Source organism: Dryobates pubescens, chromosome 13 (genome assembly GCF_014839835.1).
Source record: "Dryobates pubescens isolate bDryPub1 chromosome 13, bDryPub1.pri, whole genome shotgun sequence".
NCBI lineage: Eukaryota > Metazoa > Chordata > Aves > Piciformes > Picidae > Dryobates > Dryobates pubescens.
In genome coordinates this window covers 21,516,763-21,534,718 of record NC_071624.1, presented here as the reverse complement: position 1 = coordinate 21,534,718, position 17,956 = coordinate 21,516,763, and the positions used below count along the sequence as shown (strand labels likewise).

The 17,956-nt window shown below is 64.7% G+C and overlaps 1 protein-coding gene across 1 annotated transcript; it reads left to right on the top strand.

Annotated features, from left to right (window-relative positions):
• Window positions 1–3,102: 3,102 nt before the first annotated feature.
• LOC104298376 (ras GTPase-activating protein 4-like) lies at window positions 3,103–17,695 on the top strand. Its single transcript, XM_054166696.1, has 20 exons — window positions 3,103–3,214; window positions 8,815–8,871; window positions 9,461–9,574; window positions 9,896–9,957; window positions 10,077–10,209; window positions 11,680–11,761; window positions 11,906–12,037; window positions 12,132–12,223; window positions 12,452–12,575; window positions 12,683–12,836; window positions 13,153–13,217; window positions 13,391–13,503; window positions 13,577–13,763; window positions 14,587–14,724; window positions 14,849–15,151; window positions 15,259–15,396; window positions 15,486–15,621; window positions 17,184–17,304; window positions 17,398–17,456; window positions 17,567–17,695. The coding sequence occupies exons 1-20, from the start codon at window positions 3,150–3,152 to the stop codon at window positions 17,686–17,688; spliced, it is 2,397 nt and encodes a 798-aa protein (XP_054022671.1). The 5' UTR covers window positions 3,103–3,149; the 3' UTR covers window positions 17,689–17,695.
• The last annotated feature ends 261 nt before the right edge of the window (window positions 17,696–17,956 follow it).

Here is a 17,956-nt window from a genome sequence, read left to right as displayed (position 1 = left end):
CTGTGGGGCACTGATCCTGCTCCAGGCTGTGGGTTCCTGGTCCTGCACCAGGCTGTGGGTTCCTGATCCTGCACCAGGCTGTGGGGCACTGATCCTGCTCCAGGCTGTGGGTTCCTGATCCTGCACCAGGCTGTGGGGCACTGATCCTGCTCCAGGCTGTGGGTTCCTGGTCCTGCACCAGGCTGTGGGTTCCTCATCCTGCACCAGGCTGTGGGGCACTGATCCTGCTCCAGGCTGTGGGTTCCTCATCCTGCACCAGGCTGTGGGTTCCTCATCCTGCACCAGGCTGTGGGGCACTGATCCTGCACCAGGCTGTGGGGCACTGATCCTGCACCAGGGTGTGGGGCACGGATTCTGCACCAGGCTGTGGGGCACTGATCCTGCACCAGGCTGTGGGGCACTGATTCTGCACCAGGCTGTGGGTTCCTGATCCTGCACAGGGCTGTGGGGCACTGATCCTGCTCCAGGCTGTGGGGCACTGATCCTGCACCAGGCTGTGGGTTCCTGATCCTGCACAGGGCTGTGGGTTCCTGATCCTGCACAGGGCTGTGGGGCACTGATCCTGCTCCAGGCTGTGGGGCACTGATCCTGCACCAGGCTGTGGGTTCCTGATCCTGCACAGGGCTGTGGGTTCCTGATCCTGCACCAGGCTGTGGGGCACTGATCCTGCACCAGGCTGTGGGTTCCTGATCCTGCACCAGGCTGTGGGGCACTGATCCTGCTCCAGGCTGTGGGGCACTGATCCTGCACCAGGCTGTGGGTTCCTGATCCTGCACAGGGCTGTGGGGCACTGATCCTGCTCCAGGCTGTGGGGCACTGATCCTGCACCAGGCTGTGGGTTCCTGATCCTGCACAGGGCTGTGGGGCACTGATCCTGCTCCAGGCTGTGGGGCACTGATCCTGCACAGGGCTGTGGGTTCCTGATCCTGCACAGGGCTGTGGGGCACTGATCCTGCTCCAGGCTGTGGGTTCCTGATCCTGCCCTGGGGCAATGTGGGATCCTGGTCCTGCACTGGGGGATGTGGGACCTGATTCTGCCCAGGCAGGAAGAGCCTCCCCTGGTGCTGAGGAAGGGGAGGCTGGGGAGCAGTGCAGGGTGGCTGTGCCTCTTTGGGTGTTGTCAGGCAGGTGCCCCCCACACCCCTCCCACACCCCCCCATGAATAGCTCTATTTTCCTGTGGGCACCAGGGGTGGTGGCACATTTACATCTGACCCGTGGGCACAGTGCCCTCACCAGGGTGCCAGGGGTGTCACCAACCTGCCCCTGCTGCACTGAGCTGCTGCCAGCAGCAGGCTCCAGGGAGCCCAGCCAAGGAAACCCAAGCCCCACGGAGCTCAGCCTGAGCATGGCTTCACCCAGCAGGAACTTGTGCCCTCAGTCCCCTCAGGATGAAGCCCCTGTTTAACCCAGAGTGGCTGTGAGGGGCTGGGGGTCCCCTCAGGATGAAGCCCCTGTTTAACCCAGAGTGGCTGTGAGGGGCTGGGGGCTCTGTCCCCTCTCACACAGCAGCTGCTAGGGGGGGCACATGCAAGGGGGGGACATGCAGCCCCGAGCCATGCAGGGCTAGAGGTGGCACATGGGGACACACAAGTGGTGGTGTCAGGGGACTTGCTCATCACCCTGTTCCCCTCTGTGGGGGAGGCAGAGGGGCAGCATGTCCCCAGCACGTCCCTGTCGTGTCCTTGTGGTGCCCAGGCACAAATGCCAAGGACAGGCAGCACCTGCCAGCCCTGAGCCCTGGCTTTAGGTGCTGAGGAAGTCCTGCAGGATACCTGTTCCCCTGTCCCCACTCCAGAACCCCAGCAGGGAAGGGTTGGAAGGGACCTCTGGAGATCATCCAGGCCAAGCCCTGCTCCAGCAGGGCACCCACAGCACAATGCCCAGCACCACAATGCCCAGGGGGGGTTGGAAGCTCTCCACACCAGGACACTCCACAACCTCTCTGGGCAGCCTGCTCCAGGCCTCCAGCACCCTCACAACAAACAACTTTCTCCTCCTCTTCACATCCAACCTCCTGGGCTCCACTCTGTGCCCCTTGCTGCCCCTTGGCCTGTCCCTGGGCACCACTCAGCAGAGTCTGGCCCCAGCCTCTTGCCCCCCACAGCTCCTTTAGCTCTTGCTGAGCATTGCTCAGCTGCCCTCTGGGGCTGCTCTTCTTCAGGCTCTCAGCCCCAGGGTTCTCAGCCTTTGCTCCTCCCAGAGCTGCTCCCTAGGGCAGAGCAGAGGGGTAGCAGAACCTCCCTTGCCCTGCTGCCCACACTCTTCTCCCTGCCCCCCAGGACCCCATTGGCCTTCTTGGCCCCCAGGGCACATTGCTGCCTCATGGGGACCTTGTTGTCCCCCAGCACTCCCAGCTCCTTCTCCTTGGAGCTGCTTCCCAGCAGGTCCCCCCTCAGCTGTGCTGCTGCAGGAGGTTGTTCCTCCCCAGGGCCAGGACCCTGCCCTTGCCCTTGGTGAGCTCCATGAGGTTCCCTGTGCCCAGCTCTGCAGCCTGGCCAGGTCTGGCTGGATGGCAGCACAGCCTGAGGGCTGTCAGCCACTGCTCCCATCAGCAGACTGCCTGAGGCTCCACGTTGTCTCCTTATGGCACCAAGCCCCCGAGATATGACCACAGTCACTCCAGGGATGCTGCATCTGGGGGCGGATGCTTAATGAAGAGGTCAAAGCCACAGAGCCAGGGCGTGTAGGGAGCAGGTCAGCGAGGAGAGGCCGGTGCTGGCTCGGGGGTGCAGCCCCCGGGCTCGGGTGGCCGCTGGGTCCCAATGTAGCTCTATCCTGTCCCTAAGTGCCAGCGCAGAGGAGATCCGCTCCGAGTCCCCCGGGGCGGAGCGGGACCTAGCGGGGACCCGGCCGGCTCCGGCTCCTCCCACTCCTGGCTCGGTCCCGCCCCCCGCCCGCCGGACTCCGCCTATTGGCCGACAGCCGATGCTGTCACCCAATCACTGCTAGGAACTGGCCTCCTGTCCCGCCCCTTGGCCGGCTCCCCGCAGTGATTGGCAGGCGAAGGGGCCCGCCCGCACATGGGCGCGGGGCTCTGCGTCCGCGGGTTCGAGGCTGCGTTCGGCTTCCTCCGCTGAGCTCGGCTCGGCTCAGGTCGGCTCAGCTCAGCTCAGATCGGCTCAGCTGGGCTCGGCTCCGCTGCCCGCCATGGCCCGGCGGAGCGCGCTGTCCATCCGCATCGTGGAGGCCAGGAACCTGCCCGCCAAGGACATGTGAGTGACACGGTGGGGGTGAGGAGGAGTTTGGAGCGACACACCCGGAGAGGGACCCCCCCCAACCCTGACAGTGCTGTCAGGTGTGCCCCCAACAGGTCCCTGCACTTTGGGGACGCTCCCAGGGTGGCTTAAGGTTGTCCCTTCTGCTTCGGGGTCTTGCCTAGAACGACTTGGGGTACCCCCAACGGTGCCTGCCCTTTGGGGGTTCTCTCCAGGCTGGCTTTGTGGTCCCCTTGCATTGGGGGTTAGCCCAGGTTTTTTTGAGGTGTCCACCTCATCAGTGTCTGTGCTTTGGGGGTTCCCCTATAGAGTGGCTTTGGGGTCTTCTTGCATTAGAGGTTCCCTCCTCGATGGCTTTGGGGTCCTCTTGCATTGGGGGTTCCCCTCCAGAGCGGGTTTGGGGTGTCCACCCAGCTGTGCCTGTGCTTTGGGGGTTCTCTCCAGTATGGTTTGGGGATCCTCTTGCATTGGAGGTTCCCCCCAGGGGGGCTTTGAGCTGTCCCCCAGCAGTGCCTCTACTTTAGGGATTTGCCCCAGGCTACCTCTGGGTGTCCCCAGTAGTTGTCTGTGCTTTTGGGGCGTCCCTCAGCAGTGCTGTGATGCCACCCCCTGATTTCTGTGATGCCACCCCCTGATTTGGGGCCACCCTCGGGGACTTTACCTCCCAGTAGCACCCAATGCTTTAGGATACCCCAAGCAGTGCCCCCACTTTAGAGCTTCCCCCTGGGGGGGAAGCTGCCCCCACCATGCCCCCACCACCTGCAGCTGGCCCTTGAGTGGGGTCCTTTGAACAAGCAGCAGGACCCCGAAAGGACAGGGGGGAGCCCCGGTGGCTCTGTCACCCTCTCACCATTCCCAGCCCTCCTGGCTGTGCATCCTGGGTGCTCCACTGGCAGCCCCCCCCCCGCCCCCGCGTTGGGCTTTCCCTCCTTGGCAGCCCCCTAAGGGCTGTCCTCATCTCCTGCCGTTGTCCTCATTGCTCTGAGCCTTACTGGGGGGGGGGGGGGGGTGGCCAGGGAATGTGGGGACAGTGCTGGGACAGGAGGACGGCATCGGGGTGGTCCTGAGCCGTCAAGGTGGCCGTTGAGGAGCTCGGCAGGAGGGCAGGGGCAGGGCTGCCGGAAAAGCAGCGAAAAAATCCCCGCAGCCGTCATGGAAAAAGAGGATAAACAAGGAAAGGAGCAGGAGTTGTGGGGTTTGACTCTCCCTCTCTCGCTGGCTTTTTTTAAACCACATGTGTCAGAGCCTGGGCTTTAAATCCCTTGGCACAAGTCCTTGCTGGGAGCTCTGACCTGCTCCAGGAGGCTCAGGGGGGTTTGGAGGCTCAGGGGGGTTTGGGGACTCTGGGGGTTTGGGGGCTCTGGGACTCTGGGGTGTGAAGGTTCTGGGGTTTGGAGGCTCTGGAGTTTGGAAGCTGTGGGTTTTCAGAGGCTGGCTTTTTGGAGGCTCTGGGGGTTTGGGAGGCTTTGGGGTTTGGAGGTTCTGAGGTTTGGGTGGCTCTGGGACTCTGGGGGGTTTGGAGATTCTGGGGGTTGGAGGTTCTGAGGTTTGGAGGCTCTGGGCTGTGGAGGTTCTGGGGGTTTAGGGGCTCTGGGGTGTAGAGATTCTAGGGGTTTGGGGGCTCTGGGACTCTGGGGTTTGGAGGTTCTGAGGTTTGGAGGCTCTGGACATGGGAGGCTTTGGGTTTTCAAAGGCTGTCTCTTTGAAGGGTCTGTGGTTTGGAGGCTCTGGAGTTTAGAGGCTCTGGGTTTTCAGAGGCTGTCTTTCTGGAGGCTCTGGTTATCCAGACTGGAGGCTTTGGGCAGCAAGAGTGGGGAGGGAGTTGTGAGCAGCAGACCTGACACTGCCCAAGCACTGCCTGACCTTGGCACTGTCTGGCTGCTGTCCCTCTGGCTGCCAGGGAGATCCTCTGCCCTGGCACAGCCTTTGGGATCACCACTGGGGCAATCCCTCTGTGGGGTGCCAGCCCTGGGGGTGTGTGCAGACCAGACCCTGCTTGGGGCACCCCTAAAGCCCCATGGAACCCACCCAGGGACCTGCAGGAGCAGGATCTGGCCGATGCAGCTGCAGTTCGTGGCCCCTCCGATGCCACCCACAGCCCCCTCACCCCCTGTGTGATTTCGGGGGGGCTTAACCTTGCTGCCAGACCCCTGGTGGCTGTGCCCGCAGGTCTCCCACCTCCTTCCACCGCAGGAGGGCTGCTGGTTGGTTTTTCTTTCCAAGCCAGTGCCCGCCCAGCCTGGCACCCTGCAGCCTGGCACCCTGCAGCCACCAAGCCATGAAAGTGGCCATAAAGAAGCAGGAAACCGCTGCCGCTTCCTCCCTCTGGCGCCTCTCTGCCCACCGTGAGGCCAGAACGCAGCCAGGCTTCAGCTCAGCCCCGGGTGGGCTCTGCCCTTGCTCCCCCCCGACCTCCCCCCTTCCAGGGATCCTCAAGGGGAGCAGGAGGCTGAGCCCCTTCCCAGCTGAGCACTGCAGAGATCCTCCCCGCGCCCCTTCCCTGCAGGGAACCGAGGAGAATCAGCTGATTTGATGTGATCTTATTCCCCTCCCCAAGGGCAGGACGAAGCTCAGTCCCTCAGCCCCTGGAGCTGTGCTGGCTGCAGGGGGGCACGGCCGGCTGCAGGGGGGCACGGCCGGCTGCAGGGGGGCACGGCCGGCTGCAGGGGGGCACGGCTGGCTGCAGGGGGGCACGGCCGGCTGCAGGGGGGCACGGCTGGCTGCAGGGGGGCACGGCTGGCTGCAGGGAGGGCATGGCTGGCTGCAGGGGGGGCACGGCTGGCTGCAGGGGGGCATGGCTGGCTGCAGGGAGGGCATGGCTGGCTGCAGGGGGGCACGGCTGGCTGCAGGGGGGGCACGGCTGGCTGCAGGGAGGGCATGGCTGGCTGCGGGGGGCATGGCTGGCGGCAGGGGGGGCACCACGGCTAGCTGCAGGGGGGGCACGGCTGGCTGCAGGGGGCAAGCCTCTTTCTTCCCCCTCCCTAATTTATACCCTGCCAGCAAGCTCTAAAGCTCCATTTCCTCTTTCCAAAGCCCAGCCTTCCCCTTTCCTAGCTCCTTCCCCTCCACCAAACCCCTCAGCCTTGCCACCCACGCTGGCGTGGAGGGAGCGGGGCGGGCGGCCAAAGGGAGCTGTGCTCTGCGTGGGTGTCAGCGAAGCGCCCAGCGCCCGCCGGGAGCCTGCCAGCCACATCTGCCTCCTCCCCAGCATCTCCTGGGCGCTGCTGCTCGGCGTCCGGGGGTGGGGATGCTCTGCAGACCGTGGCCCCTCCTGCAGCAGGCGGGGGGGATGGATTTGTGCTGCTCCGGGGTTTAATCCCCGCGGCACACCGTGCCCGAGTGCCGCAAGAGCAGTTTCATGGCAACCTGTGTCCCGGGGGCCGGCAGCGTGTCCCCGGGCTGGGGACAAGGTTTTGCCACCGCCAGCGGAGGGGCAGCCCCCGCGGGAAGCCTGCCCGGCGTTGCTGGGCACGGGCAGAGCTTCCCCTGCTGCTGCCTGCTCCCTGCCTGCTCCCCGGGGCGTGCGAGGCAGGAGATGCCAGCAGCAAGCTCTGGCTGATGCTTCTCCATCCACTGCCCTCATTAAACCCTCTCAGGGGGAAGCTGGAGCTGGGAGCAGGCAGGCAGAAAGCTGCTCCTAGCAACCTGCCTGTGCTGCCGGCACCAAGCGTGGCCGAAATGCTGGGGGGGGGGGAGGGGGGGGGGGGGGGGGAGGGCTGGGGCCGGGGCTGCCAGAGCTGTGCCTGGAGAAACCCCCACGGCTGTGCTTTGCAGGGCAGGGAGCACCCCAGCCCCTCTCACTCCCCCAGCCCCTCTCAGTCCCCCCAGCAACCAGCTCTCCAGTTCCCTGATTTGGGGATGGAGAAGTCACTCCATGCTCAGCGTCCCCAAACCTGATCTGTGTGCTCTCCACCCTTCTAAAGGATGCTCAGGGCTGCCAGATGGATCCCCCAGCCCCTCTCAATCCCCCCAGCAGCTGCCTCTCCACCTCCCATGCTCAGGATCCCCAAACCCCAGCCCCATGCACTCCCCACCCTGCTTCTCCAGCACACTCAGGTCAGGCTTGACAAATTCCCCAGCCTCTTTCAGCTCCCCAGCCCCTCTCCATCCCCCCAGCAGCTGCTTCTCCACCTCCCTGGCTTTGGGATGGGGCAGTCCCTCCATGCACAGGGTCCCCAAACCCCAACCCATGCACTCTCCACCTTCTCCAGAGTGCTCATGGCTGGTTGATGAACTCCCCAACCCCTCTTTCAATTCCCCAGTCCCTCTCAGTCCCCCCAGGAGCTGCCTCTCCACCTCTCTGCTTTTGGGATGGGGAAGTCCCTCCATGCACAGGGTCCCCAGACCCCAGCCCATGCACTCCCCACCTCCTCCAGGGTGCCCAAGGCTGGCTGATGAACTCCCCAGCCTCTTTCAATCCCCCAAACCCTCTCAACCTCCCCCCCCAGCAGCTCCTTCTCCTCCCTGGTTTTGGGATGAGGAAGTTGCTCTCCACACCCCAACCCCATGCACTCCACTTTCTCCGGGGCACTCAGGTCTGACTTGACAAATTCCCCAACCCCTCTCAACTCCCCAACCTCTTCCAGTTCCCCAGCCCCTCTCAACCCCCCCAGCAGCTGCTTCTCCTCCTCCTTTATTTTGGGATGAGGAAGTTTCTCCATGCTCAGGCTCTCCAAACCCCAGCCCCACCTTCTCCAGGACACTCAGCTCTGACTTGAATCCCCCAGCCCCTCTCAATCCCCCCAGCAGCTGCCTCTCCACCTCCCTGGCTTTGGGATGGGGCAGTCCCTCCATGCTCAAGGTGCCCAGATCCCAACCCCATGCACTTCCCCCTTCCCCAGGCTGCTCAGGGCTGGCAGTGGAGGCTGCCAGGCTGGGTGTTAATGAGTAACCCAGCTCGGAGCAGCTCCGTGCCAGCTGGAGCCACAACCTTTACACCCTCTTGGCCAGCACCTGGGTCCTGCTGGCTCCTCTGCCTCGGGCTGGTGCCCCCCACCCCTGCCTGCCACCGAGCCAGCTGCTCCCGGATGAGCTGGGGCAGGCAGCTGTAAACTGGTGATGAGGATTTTGGCTCAGGGTGTCCCCAGGGGGGTCAGGACGTGGCGGTGGCTGCCAGCAGCCCGCGGGTGCCCCGGCACGCAGTGCCCGCCCTTCGCAGCCGCTGCATCCCCACGGCTGTCCCCATCGCCCGGGGGGCGCCGGGGCTGGGGAAGGCTGTGTGTGAGGGGCTGGAGGCCTCTCAGGAAGGGTGGGGGTTTGTTTGTTTCTTCACCTTCCTGCTGGGAAGAGCAGAGCCGCTGCCAGCTGCCGGCGGGACGCGGCCGCCGGACGCGCTCCGGGAGGTGCTGCCCCGGGCTGGGAGTGCAGCTGGGGTCACCACATGCCTGCAGCGGTGGCCAGATCCACCCCCTGGGGCCTTCGTCCCCCAGCACCCCAGAGCTCTGAGGTGTCCCTGCCTGCCAGCCCCCCTCCTTTGCAGGGCTGTGTGCCAGAGCTGAAGGCTCGGGGTGCCCATGCCTGTGAGAGCCCCCCGGGGTGGGGGCAGGGCCCAGGGCCGTGGTTGGTGGCACTGACAGAGCCCTGCTGTATCCTTCCAGCACGGGCAGCAGTGACCCATACTGCATCGTGAAGGTCGACGATGAGGCCATCATCAGGTGAGTGACTGCTCGTCCCTGGCAGCTCCCCAGGCATGCTGGCAGAGCTGGCTCCTGGTGAGTGCCTCCAGCTGCCCTGCTGCAGGCAGGGATCTGTCTGTCCTGACAGCATCTTCTTCTTTTCCTTTGTTCTTCTTCTTTCTTTATTCTTCTTTGCTCTTCTTCCTTCTTTTTCTCCTTTCTTTTGTATTCTTCTTTGCTCTTCTCTTTCTTCTTTCCTCTTTTTCCCCTTCCCCCTTCTTCCTTTCTTCTTCTACTCCTTTCTTACTCCTCCTTCTTTCTTCCCCTTCTTTCTTCCCCTTCTTTATTATTGTTATTGTTGTTGTTACTGAATTCTTTGCCTTGGGCTGAGTTACCTCTCCAGACCCAGGCTGTGAGATGTCCAACAGCTCCTGGCCACCTCCCACCCTGCAAGCCACCCCCCATGTCTTGCTAGCCCAGAGCCATGAGGCAGGCCAAGGACAGGGACAGAGCCAGAGCTGAGGGCTCGGAACTGTAGCTGCTTCTTCCAGCTGCATGTGACCAAAAGCTGGGAAGCTCCCAGGGCTGGGGAGGGAGCTGTGAGTCCCCGGTGCTGTCTGCCTTGCAGGACTGCCACAGTGTGGAAGACTCTGTCCCCGTTCTGGGGGGAGGAGTACGAGGTGCACCTCCAGCCCAGCTTCCACAGCATCTCCATCTACGTCATGGACGAGGACGCGCTCAGGTATGGGAGGCTGGCACTGGGGGCTGGGCACAGGCACTCAGAGCCTGGTGGCTCAACCCTGCTGTAGGCCCCAGAGAAGCCCCCTGGCTGCAGACACCAGGCTGTGCTGGCCTGGGCTTTGGGACACAACCTGCTGAAGCTCTTTCCCCAGAGATGTCTTCCAGCAAAGGGTGGCTGATGTGCTCCACGTGGTGGCCCCAGGCCAGGCCAGCGGAGTGCCATCGTGCCCCCTGGCACAGAGGGCAGGGGCTGTGCTGCCTGGGGCCTGGTGGAGCAGGTGGCTCTGGTCCCAGCCCAGGGCCTGCTGCTGCTGTTTCGCAGCCGTGACGACGTCATCGGGAAGGTCTGCATCACCCGGGACACGCTGCTGGAGCACCCCAAGGGTAGGGGCGGCGGGGGGAGAGGCTCCCAGTGAGGACACATCTCCCATCCCTGTGACAAGCCAGCCCCCAGGACCCTCCCACAGACCCTCCCTCTCATGGGGGTGCTCCTGTGCCCACAGGATACAGCGGCTGGGTGAGCCTCAGTGAGGTGGACCCTGACGAGGAGGTGCAGGGAGAGATCCACCTGCGGCTGGAGGTCCTGGGGAGCCAGGGGGACCGGAGGAGGCTCTGCTGCACCGTGCTGGAGGCCAGGTGAGGAGGGGCTAAGGGACAGGAGGCTGTGGGTGGTGAGCCAGGGTTGCTGGGGCTTCTCAACCATCACACTGTGCCATGGCTCAGGGCTGCAAGGAGCAGAGCTATGGTCCTCAGCAGAGCCAACTCAGAGGAGAGGCAGGAAACCTGTGTCTTGGATCAGATCTGGAGGAGATCTGACACTGTCTCCCATGATATCCTCCAAGAGAAGGTCAGGAAGTGTGGGTTGGAAGTGGACAGTGAGGTGGGTTGAGAACTGGCTGAAGGACAGAGCTCAGAGGGTTGTGATCAGTACTGCAGAGTCCAGTTGGAGGCCTGGAGCTGGTGGTCCTGCCCAGGGGCCAGGACTGTGGCCAGTGTTGGTCAACATCTTCATCAGTGACCATCAGTCACCACCCAACAGTGTCCCCTCAGCTATTTTGCAGCTGGCACCAAGCTGGGAGCAGTGGCTGACAGCCCTCAGGCTGTGCTGCCATCCAGCCAGAGCTGGCCAGGCTGCAGAGCTGGGCACAGGGAACCTCATGGAGCTCAGCAAGGGCAAGGGCAGGGTCCTGGCCCTGGGGAGGAACAACCTCCTGCAGCAGCACAGCTGAGGGGGGACCTGCTGGGAAGCAGCTCCAAGAAGGAGCTGGGAGTGCTGGGGGACAACAAGGTCCCCATGAGGCAGCAGTGTGCCCTGGGGGCCAAGAAGGCCAATGGGGTCCTGGGGGGCAGGGAGAAGAGTGTGGCAGGTAGAAGGACATTCTCCCCCACCCCTACTCTGTCCCAGCCAGGCCAGTTCTGGAATGCTGGGGCCAGTTATGGACTCCCCAGTTGAAGAGAGACACAGAACTGCTGGAGAGAGTCCAGGGGAGGCTGCAGAGCTGCTGAGGGGCCTGGAGCAGCTCTGGGAGCAGCAAAGGCTGAGAGCCCTGGGGCTGAGAGCCTGCAGAAGAGCAGCCCCAGAGGGCAGCTGAGCAATGCTCAGCAAGAGCTAAAGGAGCTGTGGGGGGCAAGAGGCTGGGGCCAGACTCTGCTGAGTGGTGCCCAGGGCCAGGCCAAGGGGCAGCAAGGGGCACAGGGTGGAGCCCAGGAGGTTGGATGTGAAGAGGAGGAGAAAGTTGTTTGGTGTGAGGGTGCTGGAGGCCTGGAGCAGGCTGCCCAGAGAGGTTGTGGAGTGTCCTGGTGTGGAGAGCTTCCAACCCCCCCTGGGCATTGTGGTGCTGGGCAAGCTGCTGTGGGTGCCCTGCTGGAGCAGGGCTTGGCCTGGATGATCTCCAGAGGTCCCTTCCAGCCTCTCCCTGCTGGGATTCTGTGATCCTTCCTTATGCAGAGAGCATCCTCCCCCCCACCCAGCAGCTAGCAGAGGTCCTGAGGCAGAACCCACCTCATGTGCTGGTCTTTGGGGAGTGCATCCTGAGGTGCTGAGGGGGGCAGTGGGTACCGTGGGTGCCCGCGGGTGTTTTGGCAAACTGCTTCTCTTCTCGGCAGGGATTTGGCCAGGAAGGACCGGAACGGAGCCTCCGACCCCTTCGTCCGCCTGCGCTACAACGGCCGGGCTCAGGAGAGCGCCGTGAGTGTCCCCTCGGTGCATCCCGGCCCCCAGCCCGCCGGCGCTGAAAGTCGCCCCGCTGAGAAGCCCAACCCTTGGCCAGGAGCCCTCCCCGCTCCTTCCTGACTTGCCCAGCAGGCTGTCCGCGGGGGGTTGCCCTTGCAGGTGGTGAAGAGGTCCTGCTACCCGCGCTGGAACGAGACCTTCGAGTTCGAGCTGGCCGAGCCCGCCGCGGAGAAGCTGTGCGTGGAGGTGTGGGACTGGGACCTGGTGGGCAGGAATGACTTCCTGGGCAAGGTGAGACCCCTCCGTCCCCGACCTCCTCTCTCCGCTGCCAGGGCTGGGGGCTGCCCCGCCGCATGCCTCACCCCCTCCTGCCCTCCCCTGCCAGGTGGTGTTCAGCGTGCAGGGGCTGGAGGTGGCCGGGCAGGAGGAGGGCTGGTTCAGGCTGTGGCCAGACAAGTCCAAGCCGAGGGAGGATGAGTGAGTGCCGGCACTGCGGGGCGGGGTGGTCCCGGTGCCCGCGGGGCATCGCTCGTGGGAAGCATCCTCCCCTTGGAGGGACAGCTCTTGGGCACGCCTTTGTCTGGGCTGCCCAGGCTGTGCCGGGCTCTTGGGCCGCCTCCTGCTTGGTGACGGTCTTCTCCAGCCCTCCGTGCATCCTTCTGCCCACCCATCCCCTGCCCCATCCCCTACCCCATGCTCCTGCAGGCGCCGAGGCAGCCTGGGCTCGCTGCAGCTGCAGGTGAAGCTGCGGGACGAGACGGTGCTGCCCTCCCACTGCTACCAGCCCCTGCTCCAGCTCCTGTGCCAGGAGGTGAAGTCGGGGCTGCAGGTGAGGGCTCTGGGTGAAGCCCTGCCAGGGCACCCACCCTCCCCCAGCTCTCTGCCAAGGCATCTGTCTCCCTGGGGCCATCACATGGGGGTGCCTCTCCCCACCAGGACGGCCAAGTCCACCTGGTCACCCTCCTGGACGAGACCACCACAGCTGAGTGCCGCCAGGAGCTCGCCACCAACTTGGTTAAACTCTTCTTGGGCCAAGGGCTGGTCAAGGAGTTCCTGGACCTGCTCTTCGAGCTGGAGCTGGCCAAGCCCTGTAAGGCTGGAGAAGGGAGCAGAGCTGGAGGCTTCCAACCACCTCCTGGGGCTGCAAAACCTCCAAGCCCTTGTGTGGTGATTTGTTTCTGGGGGGGGTGGCTGTTGAGGCTCAGCCATCACACTGCTCTGGGGGAGCCTGCTGGTGGGACCCTCCTGGGCTGATGGAGCAGGTGGTGCTTTGGGGTTAGGAAGTCCCCACAGCTCCCATGGAAATGTCCATGGGTGGAGGGCACAGCCCCTGCAAATGTCCCCCAGCTGCCCAGTGGGTGACCCATGGCCAGTCCCAAGGCCGCAGACCCTCTCCTCCCTTGCAGGTGAGCCCAACACCTTGTTCCGGAGCAACTCCCTGGCCTCCAAGTCGATGGAGTCCTTCCTCAAGGTGCCAAACCTGCTCCTCACAGCTCACCCTGGCTCTGGGCTGTCCCCACCGGGGCCAGCTCCCGCGGGGGGAGGCCTGGGAGGTTGGGAAAGGTGCCCCGAGTGCCCCTGGTTGGGCAGCGCGGGGGTGCCAGCCCTGCCCCTCAGCTGACAGGCTGCGTGGTCGCCGGGTAGGTGGCAGGGATGCCCTACCTGCACGCCGTGCTGGGCCCCACCATCGCCCGAGTCTTCGAGGAGAAGAAGCAGGTGGAGCTGGACCCTGGCAAGGTGGAGCTCAGAGACGTTGGGTAAGGGGCAGGCGGGGGCAGGGGGCGCGGGGAGGGCGCCGGCCCCGGGGCTGACGCCGCCCGGTGCCCGCAGATGCTCGGGGCTGCACCGGGTGCAGACGGAGGGCGAGGTGATCGAGCAGGGCCGCCAGCACCTGCAGGCATACCTGGGCGAGCTGCTGGATGCCATCTGCAAGTCGGCCCCCGCCTGCCCCCCTGCCATCCGCGCCGCCTTCCGCCAGCTCTTCCGGCGCGCCGCGGGGCGCTTCCCGCAGCACCAGGTGGGGCGGCCCCGGGGGGGAGACGGACCAGGGGGCAAACGGGGAGGGGGTGCAGTCTGCAGCTGTGCTCACTGGAGTCCCATTGTCTGTGGCAGCCCTCCAGGGGTGGGGACAGCAGGGCTGTGCTGCACCCAGACGCTATCACAGTATCACTAAGGTTGGAAGAGACCTCGAGGATCATCGAGTCCAACCTGTCTCCACAGACCTCATGACTAAACCATGGCACCAAGTGCCACATCCAATCCCCTCCTGAGCACCTCCAGGGATGGGGACTCCACCACCTCCCTGGGCAGCACATTCCAGTGAAGAACTTTCTCCTCACCTCGAGTCTAAAGCAGCCCTGGTGCTGGGAGGCAGCGCCACATGTCCCTGCTGCCTCCGTGTGCCGTGGAACCATGCTGGGGTGCAGCTGAGGTGCAGGGGGTGCCCAGCTGCTGGGCTCAGCATGCTCAGGGCAGAAGCAACTTCCCAGAGCCACTGACTCCTTCAGATCCAGGTGTTCACAGAGTCCCAGCCTGGGGTGGGTAGGGAGACCTTCCAAGTGCATCCAGCCCAACCCCCTGCAGCCCCCAGGGACATCCCCAACCCCAGCAGGCTGCTCCCAGCCCCACACAACCTGACCTGCCCTGGTGCCAGCCCTGGGGCAGCTCCCAGCTCTCTGGGCAGCCTGGGCCAGGCTCAATGTAAATTCTTCTCTCTAACCTAATCTTCCTTTTCCAGTGCCAGCCATCAGCCCTTGTCCCGTGCATGGATGTGGTGGCAGGGGGTGTCCCGCCCTGGGGCAGACCCTGACCCATCTCCCCCCAACCTCTCTTGACCGCAGCACGCCGGCTTCGTGGCCGTCACCAGCTTCCTGTGCCTGCGCTTCTTCTCGCCGGCCATCCTGGCCCCCAAGCTCTTCCACCTGCGCCAGAGCCACGCCGATGCCCGCACCAGCCGCACCCTGCTGCTCCTGGCCAAGGTGGGACAGCGCCCGGGGCGGGGGTGCCGCCCGAGTCGGCATTTCGGGGGGGGCTCCCTACCGCTTCCGACTGGGGAGGGCTGTGCCCGCGGCTGGTGACATCGCCCTCCCCGGGGGTCTGCAGGCTGTCCAGCTGGTGGGCAACATGGAGCCGGCGGCTGGGAGGGCTAAGGAGACCTGGCTGGCCCCGCTGCTGCCCACCCTGCAGCAGGGCATCGCCCGGATGAAGGACTTCATCAGCCAGCTGGTGGGGATGGAGGAAGAGGAGGAGGAGGAGGAAGGCGAGGGGCGGGCGGTGGTGAAGGAGGGGCTGCTCTTCGTCCACAAGACGCGGGGCAGGGGGCCGCTGCTCGCCGCCACCTCCGGGAAGCTGCACTTCTGCCTCACCGGCGAGGCCCTCAGCTTCGGCAAGAGCCCTGGCGCCGAGGTACAGGGGTGCGCGGCGCGGTGGGTGCAGGGTGGTGGCAGGCCGGGCGGATGGGGGGCACTGACCCCCTCCTCCCCGCCCCCTGCCACGTCCCTGCCCCCTGGCAGCGTAGCGGTGCCATCGCCCTGGCCAACATCCTGGCAGCAGAGAAGGTGGAGGAGAAGAGCTTCGGCAGCTCCCACGTCATGCAGGTGGTCTACAGGGATGTGGGTGGGCAGCAGGAGACAGCCTACCTCCAGTGCAAGGTGGGATGAGGCCCCGGGTGGGGGGTGGTGCACCCCGAGAGGTGCCTCGGCTCCGGGGGTCCCTCTGACCCCCTCCCTGCACCGCGCAGAGTGTCAATGAGTTGAACCAGTGGCTGTCGGCGCTGCGCAAGGTCTGCGGCAACAACCCCCAGCTGCTCCCCGCCTACCACCCCGGGGTCTTCCGCGGCGACAAGTGGAGCTGCTGCCACCAGAAGGAGAGGACAGGTACTGAGGGGGTGACCCAGGGACCACAGAATCAACCAGGCTGGAAAAGACCTCGGAGATCATCAAGTCCAACCTATGACCTAATACCCAACACCTCCTGACAACGACACCATGGCTCCAAGTGCCACATCCAATCCCCTCTTGAACACCTCCAGGGACAGGGACTCCACCACCTCCCTGGGCAGCACATCCCAGTGACCAATCTCTCTTTCTGGGAAGAACTTTCTCCTCACCTCCAGCCTAAACCTCCCCTGGCACAGCTTGAGAGTTGCTGGAGGGTAGGGAGGCTCTGCAGAGGGACCTGGCCAGGCTGGATCCATGGGCTGAGGCCAGTGGGATGAGGCTCAAGGCCAAGGGCTGGGTCCTGACCTTGGGGCACAACAACCCCAGGAAGGCTCCAGGCTGAGGGCTGGAGGCTGCCTGGGGGAAAAGGGCCTGGGGGTGCTGGTTGGCAGCAGCTGAAGATGAGCCAGGGGTGCCCAAGAAGGTCACCAGCAGCCTGGCCTGGAGCAGCAGCGGTGTGGCCAGCAGGAGCAGGGCAGGGATTGTCCTCCTGGACTGGGCACTGCTGAGGCCATAGCTTGAACCCTGGGGTCAGTCCTGGGTCCCTCACTCCAAGAAGGACTTTGAGGGCTGGAGCAGGTCCAGAGAGCAACTAAACTGATGAAGAGTCTTGGACATGTCTTGTGAGAAGCAGCTGAGGGAGCTGGGGTTGTTTAGTCTTCAGGAGGCTGAGGGAGACCTCATTGCTCTCTACAGCTCCCTGGGAGGAGGCTGGAGCCAGGGGTAGGTCACAGCTCTGAGACCGGAGGTCTGATAAACACCACCATGGCCACAGCTTGCTTGAACCTCTCCAGGCATGGGGACTCCACCACCTCCCTGGGCAGCCTCTGCCAGTCCCTGACCACTCTTGAGGAAAACTTTCTCTGCTGCATCTCCAACCTAAGCCTCCCCTGGCACAATTCCAGGCCATTGCCTCTCCTTCTAGCAGCTGATCCTAGGGAGCAGAGCCCAGCCCCCACCTGGCTGCAGCCTCCTCTCAGGGAGCTGCAGAGAGCAATGAGGTCTCCCTCAGCCTCCTCTGCTCCAGGCTCAACACCCCCAGCTCCCTCAGCCCTGTTCTCCAGACCCTTCCCCATTGCCCTTCTCTGGCCCTGCTCCAGCCCTCAATGTCCTTCCTGCACTGAGACCCAAGCCAGAACTTTTCACATGCAGTGACAGGGCAAGAGATGGCCTCAGGCTGCACCAGGGGAGGTTCAGGTTGGATGTTAGGAATCCTTTCTTCCCAGCAAGGGCTCTCAGGCACTGGCCCAGGCTGCCCAGGGAGCTGGGGGAGTCCCCATCCCTGGAGGGGTTTCAAAGCCACATGGAAGTGGTGCTGAGGGCTGGGGTGCAGTGGCTGAGCAGCAGTGGTGTGGCTGTGAGCTCTGGGGGAGTGCCTGGGCTGGATGAGGTCTCGGCCAGCCTCAGCAATTTATGGTGCTGGAGGGGGGGTGCTGGACGGGGGGTGCTGGACGGGGGGTGCTGGTGGTCCCCTGGTATCCTGAACCCTTGGCCCTCAGGGCTGGGCTGTGACCGGACCCGGCACGGCGTCAGGCTGCAGGACTGGAGCGACCCCCTGGAGCCTGCCGCGGAGGCGCAGCGCCTCTTCCACCACCTCCAGGGCCTCCGAGGGACCCTCAGGTGAGCCCCCCCCTCCCCTCCCCCCCGCAGACACCCTTGCAGCCCCTCCCTCCTCCTGCCAGGGCTCCCTCCCATCCTCCCCTTCCTCCCCAGGGAGAAGTACTGGGAGCTGCAGGAGCCAGAGGACACTGGGGATGGCCCCCGGGGGGAAGGTAAGGTCTGGGGTGGGCTTCTGGGGATGCTCTGGTCCCCAGGGGCTGGGGGGGCAGCGGTGGAGCCTGTGGGGGGGTGCAGGGGTCTCACTGCTGCTCCCCCTCCCCAGATGCCCCCCTGCCCGAGGGGCTGAGTCGGCTCTTTGAGGTGCTGCAGGACCTGGAGGGTCACCACCGCCTGGCACAGCCCCCAGACCCCCCGGCCCCTGCCCTGCTGCAGCTGCAGACGTGAGGGGCCTGGGGGTGTCCCCCCCCCCGCCGTGGGGACCGAGGTGGTGGCAATAAAGGCTCTCTGTACCCTGCAGCCCTGTCCTGTGTGGCACTGGTGGGGACGCTGCTGGCCACGGGGACTGGCACTGGTGGCTGGAGGTGGGCAGCGCTGGGACTGGTTACAGCTCTGCTGGTGGCACTGGAGGTGGCGCCGGTGGCTCTCCTGGTGCCATTTCTGCAGGCACTGCTGGTGGGGACATCAGTGGTGGGGAGAGGGTGAAAGCCCTGCC

Bases quoted from the DNA above. Each gene is read 5' to 3' on its own strand.
- LOC104298376 (XM_054166696.1), top strand. From the start codon at position 3,150: ATGGCCCGGCGGAGCGCGCTGTCCATCCGCATCGTGGAGGCCAGGAAC. The intron at 12,837-13,152 runs GTAAGGCTGGAG...CCTCCCTTGCAG, and splicing joins GCTGGAGCTGGCCAAGCCCT to GTGAGCCCAACACCTTGTTC. The intron at 13,764-14,586 runs GTGGGGCGGCCC...TCTTGACCGCAG, and splicing joins GGCGCTTCCCGCAGCACCAG to CACGCCGGCTTCGTGGCCGT.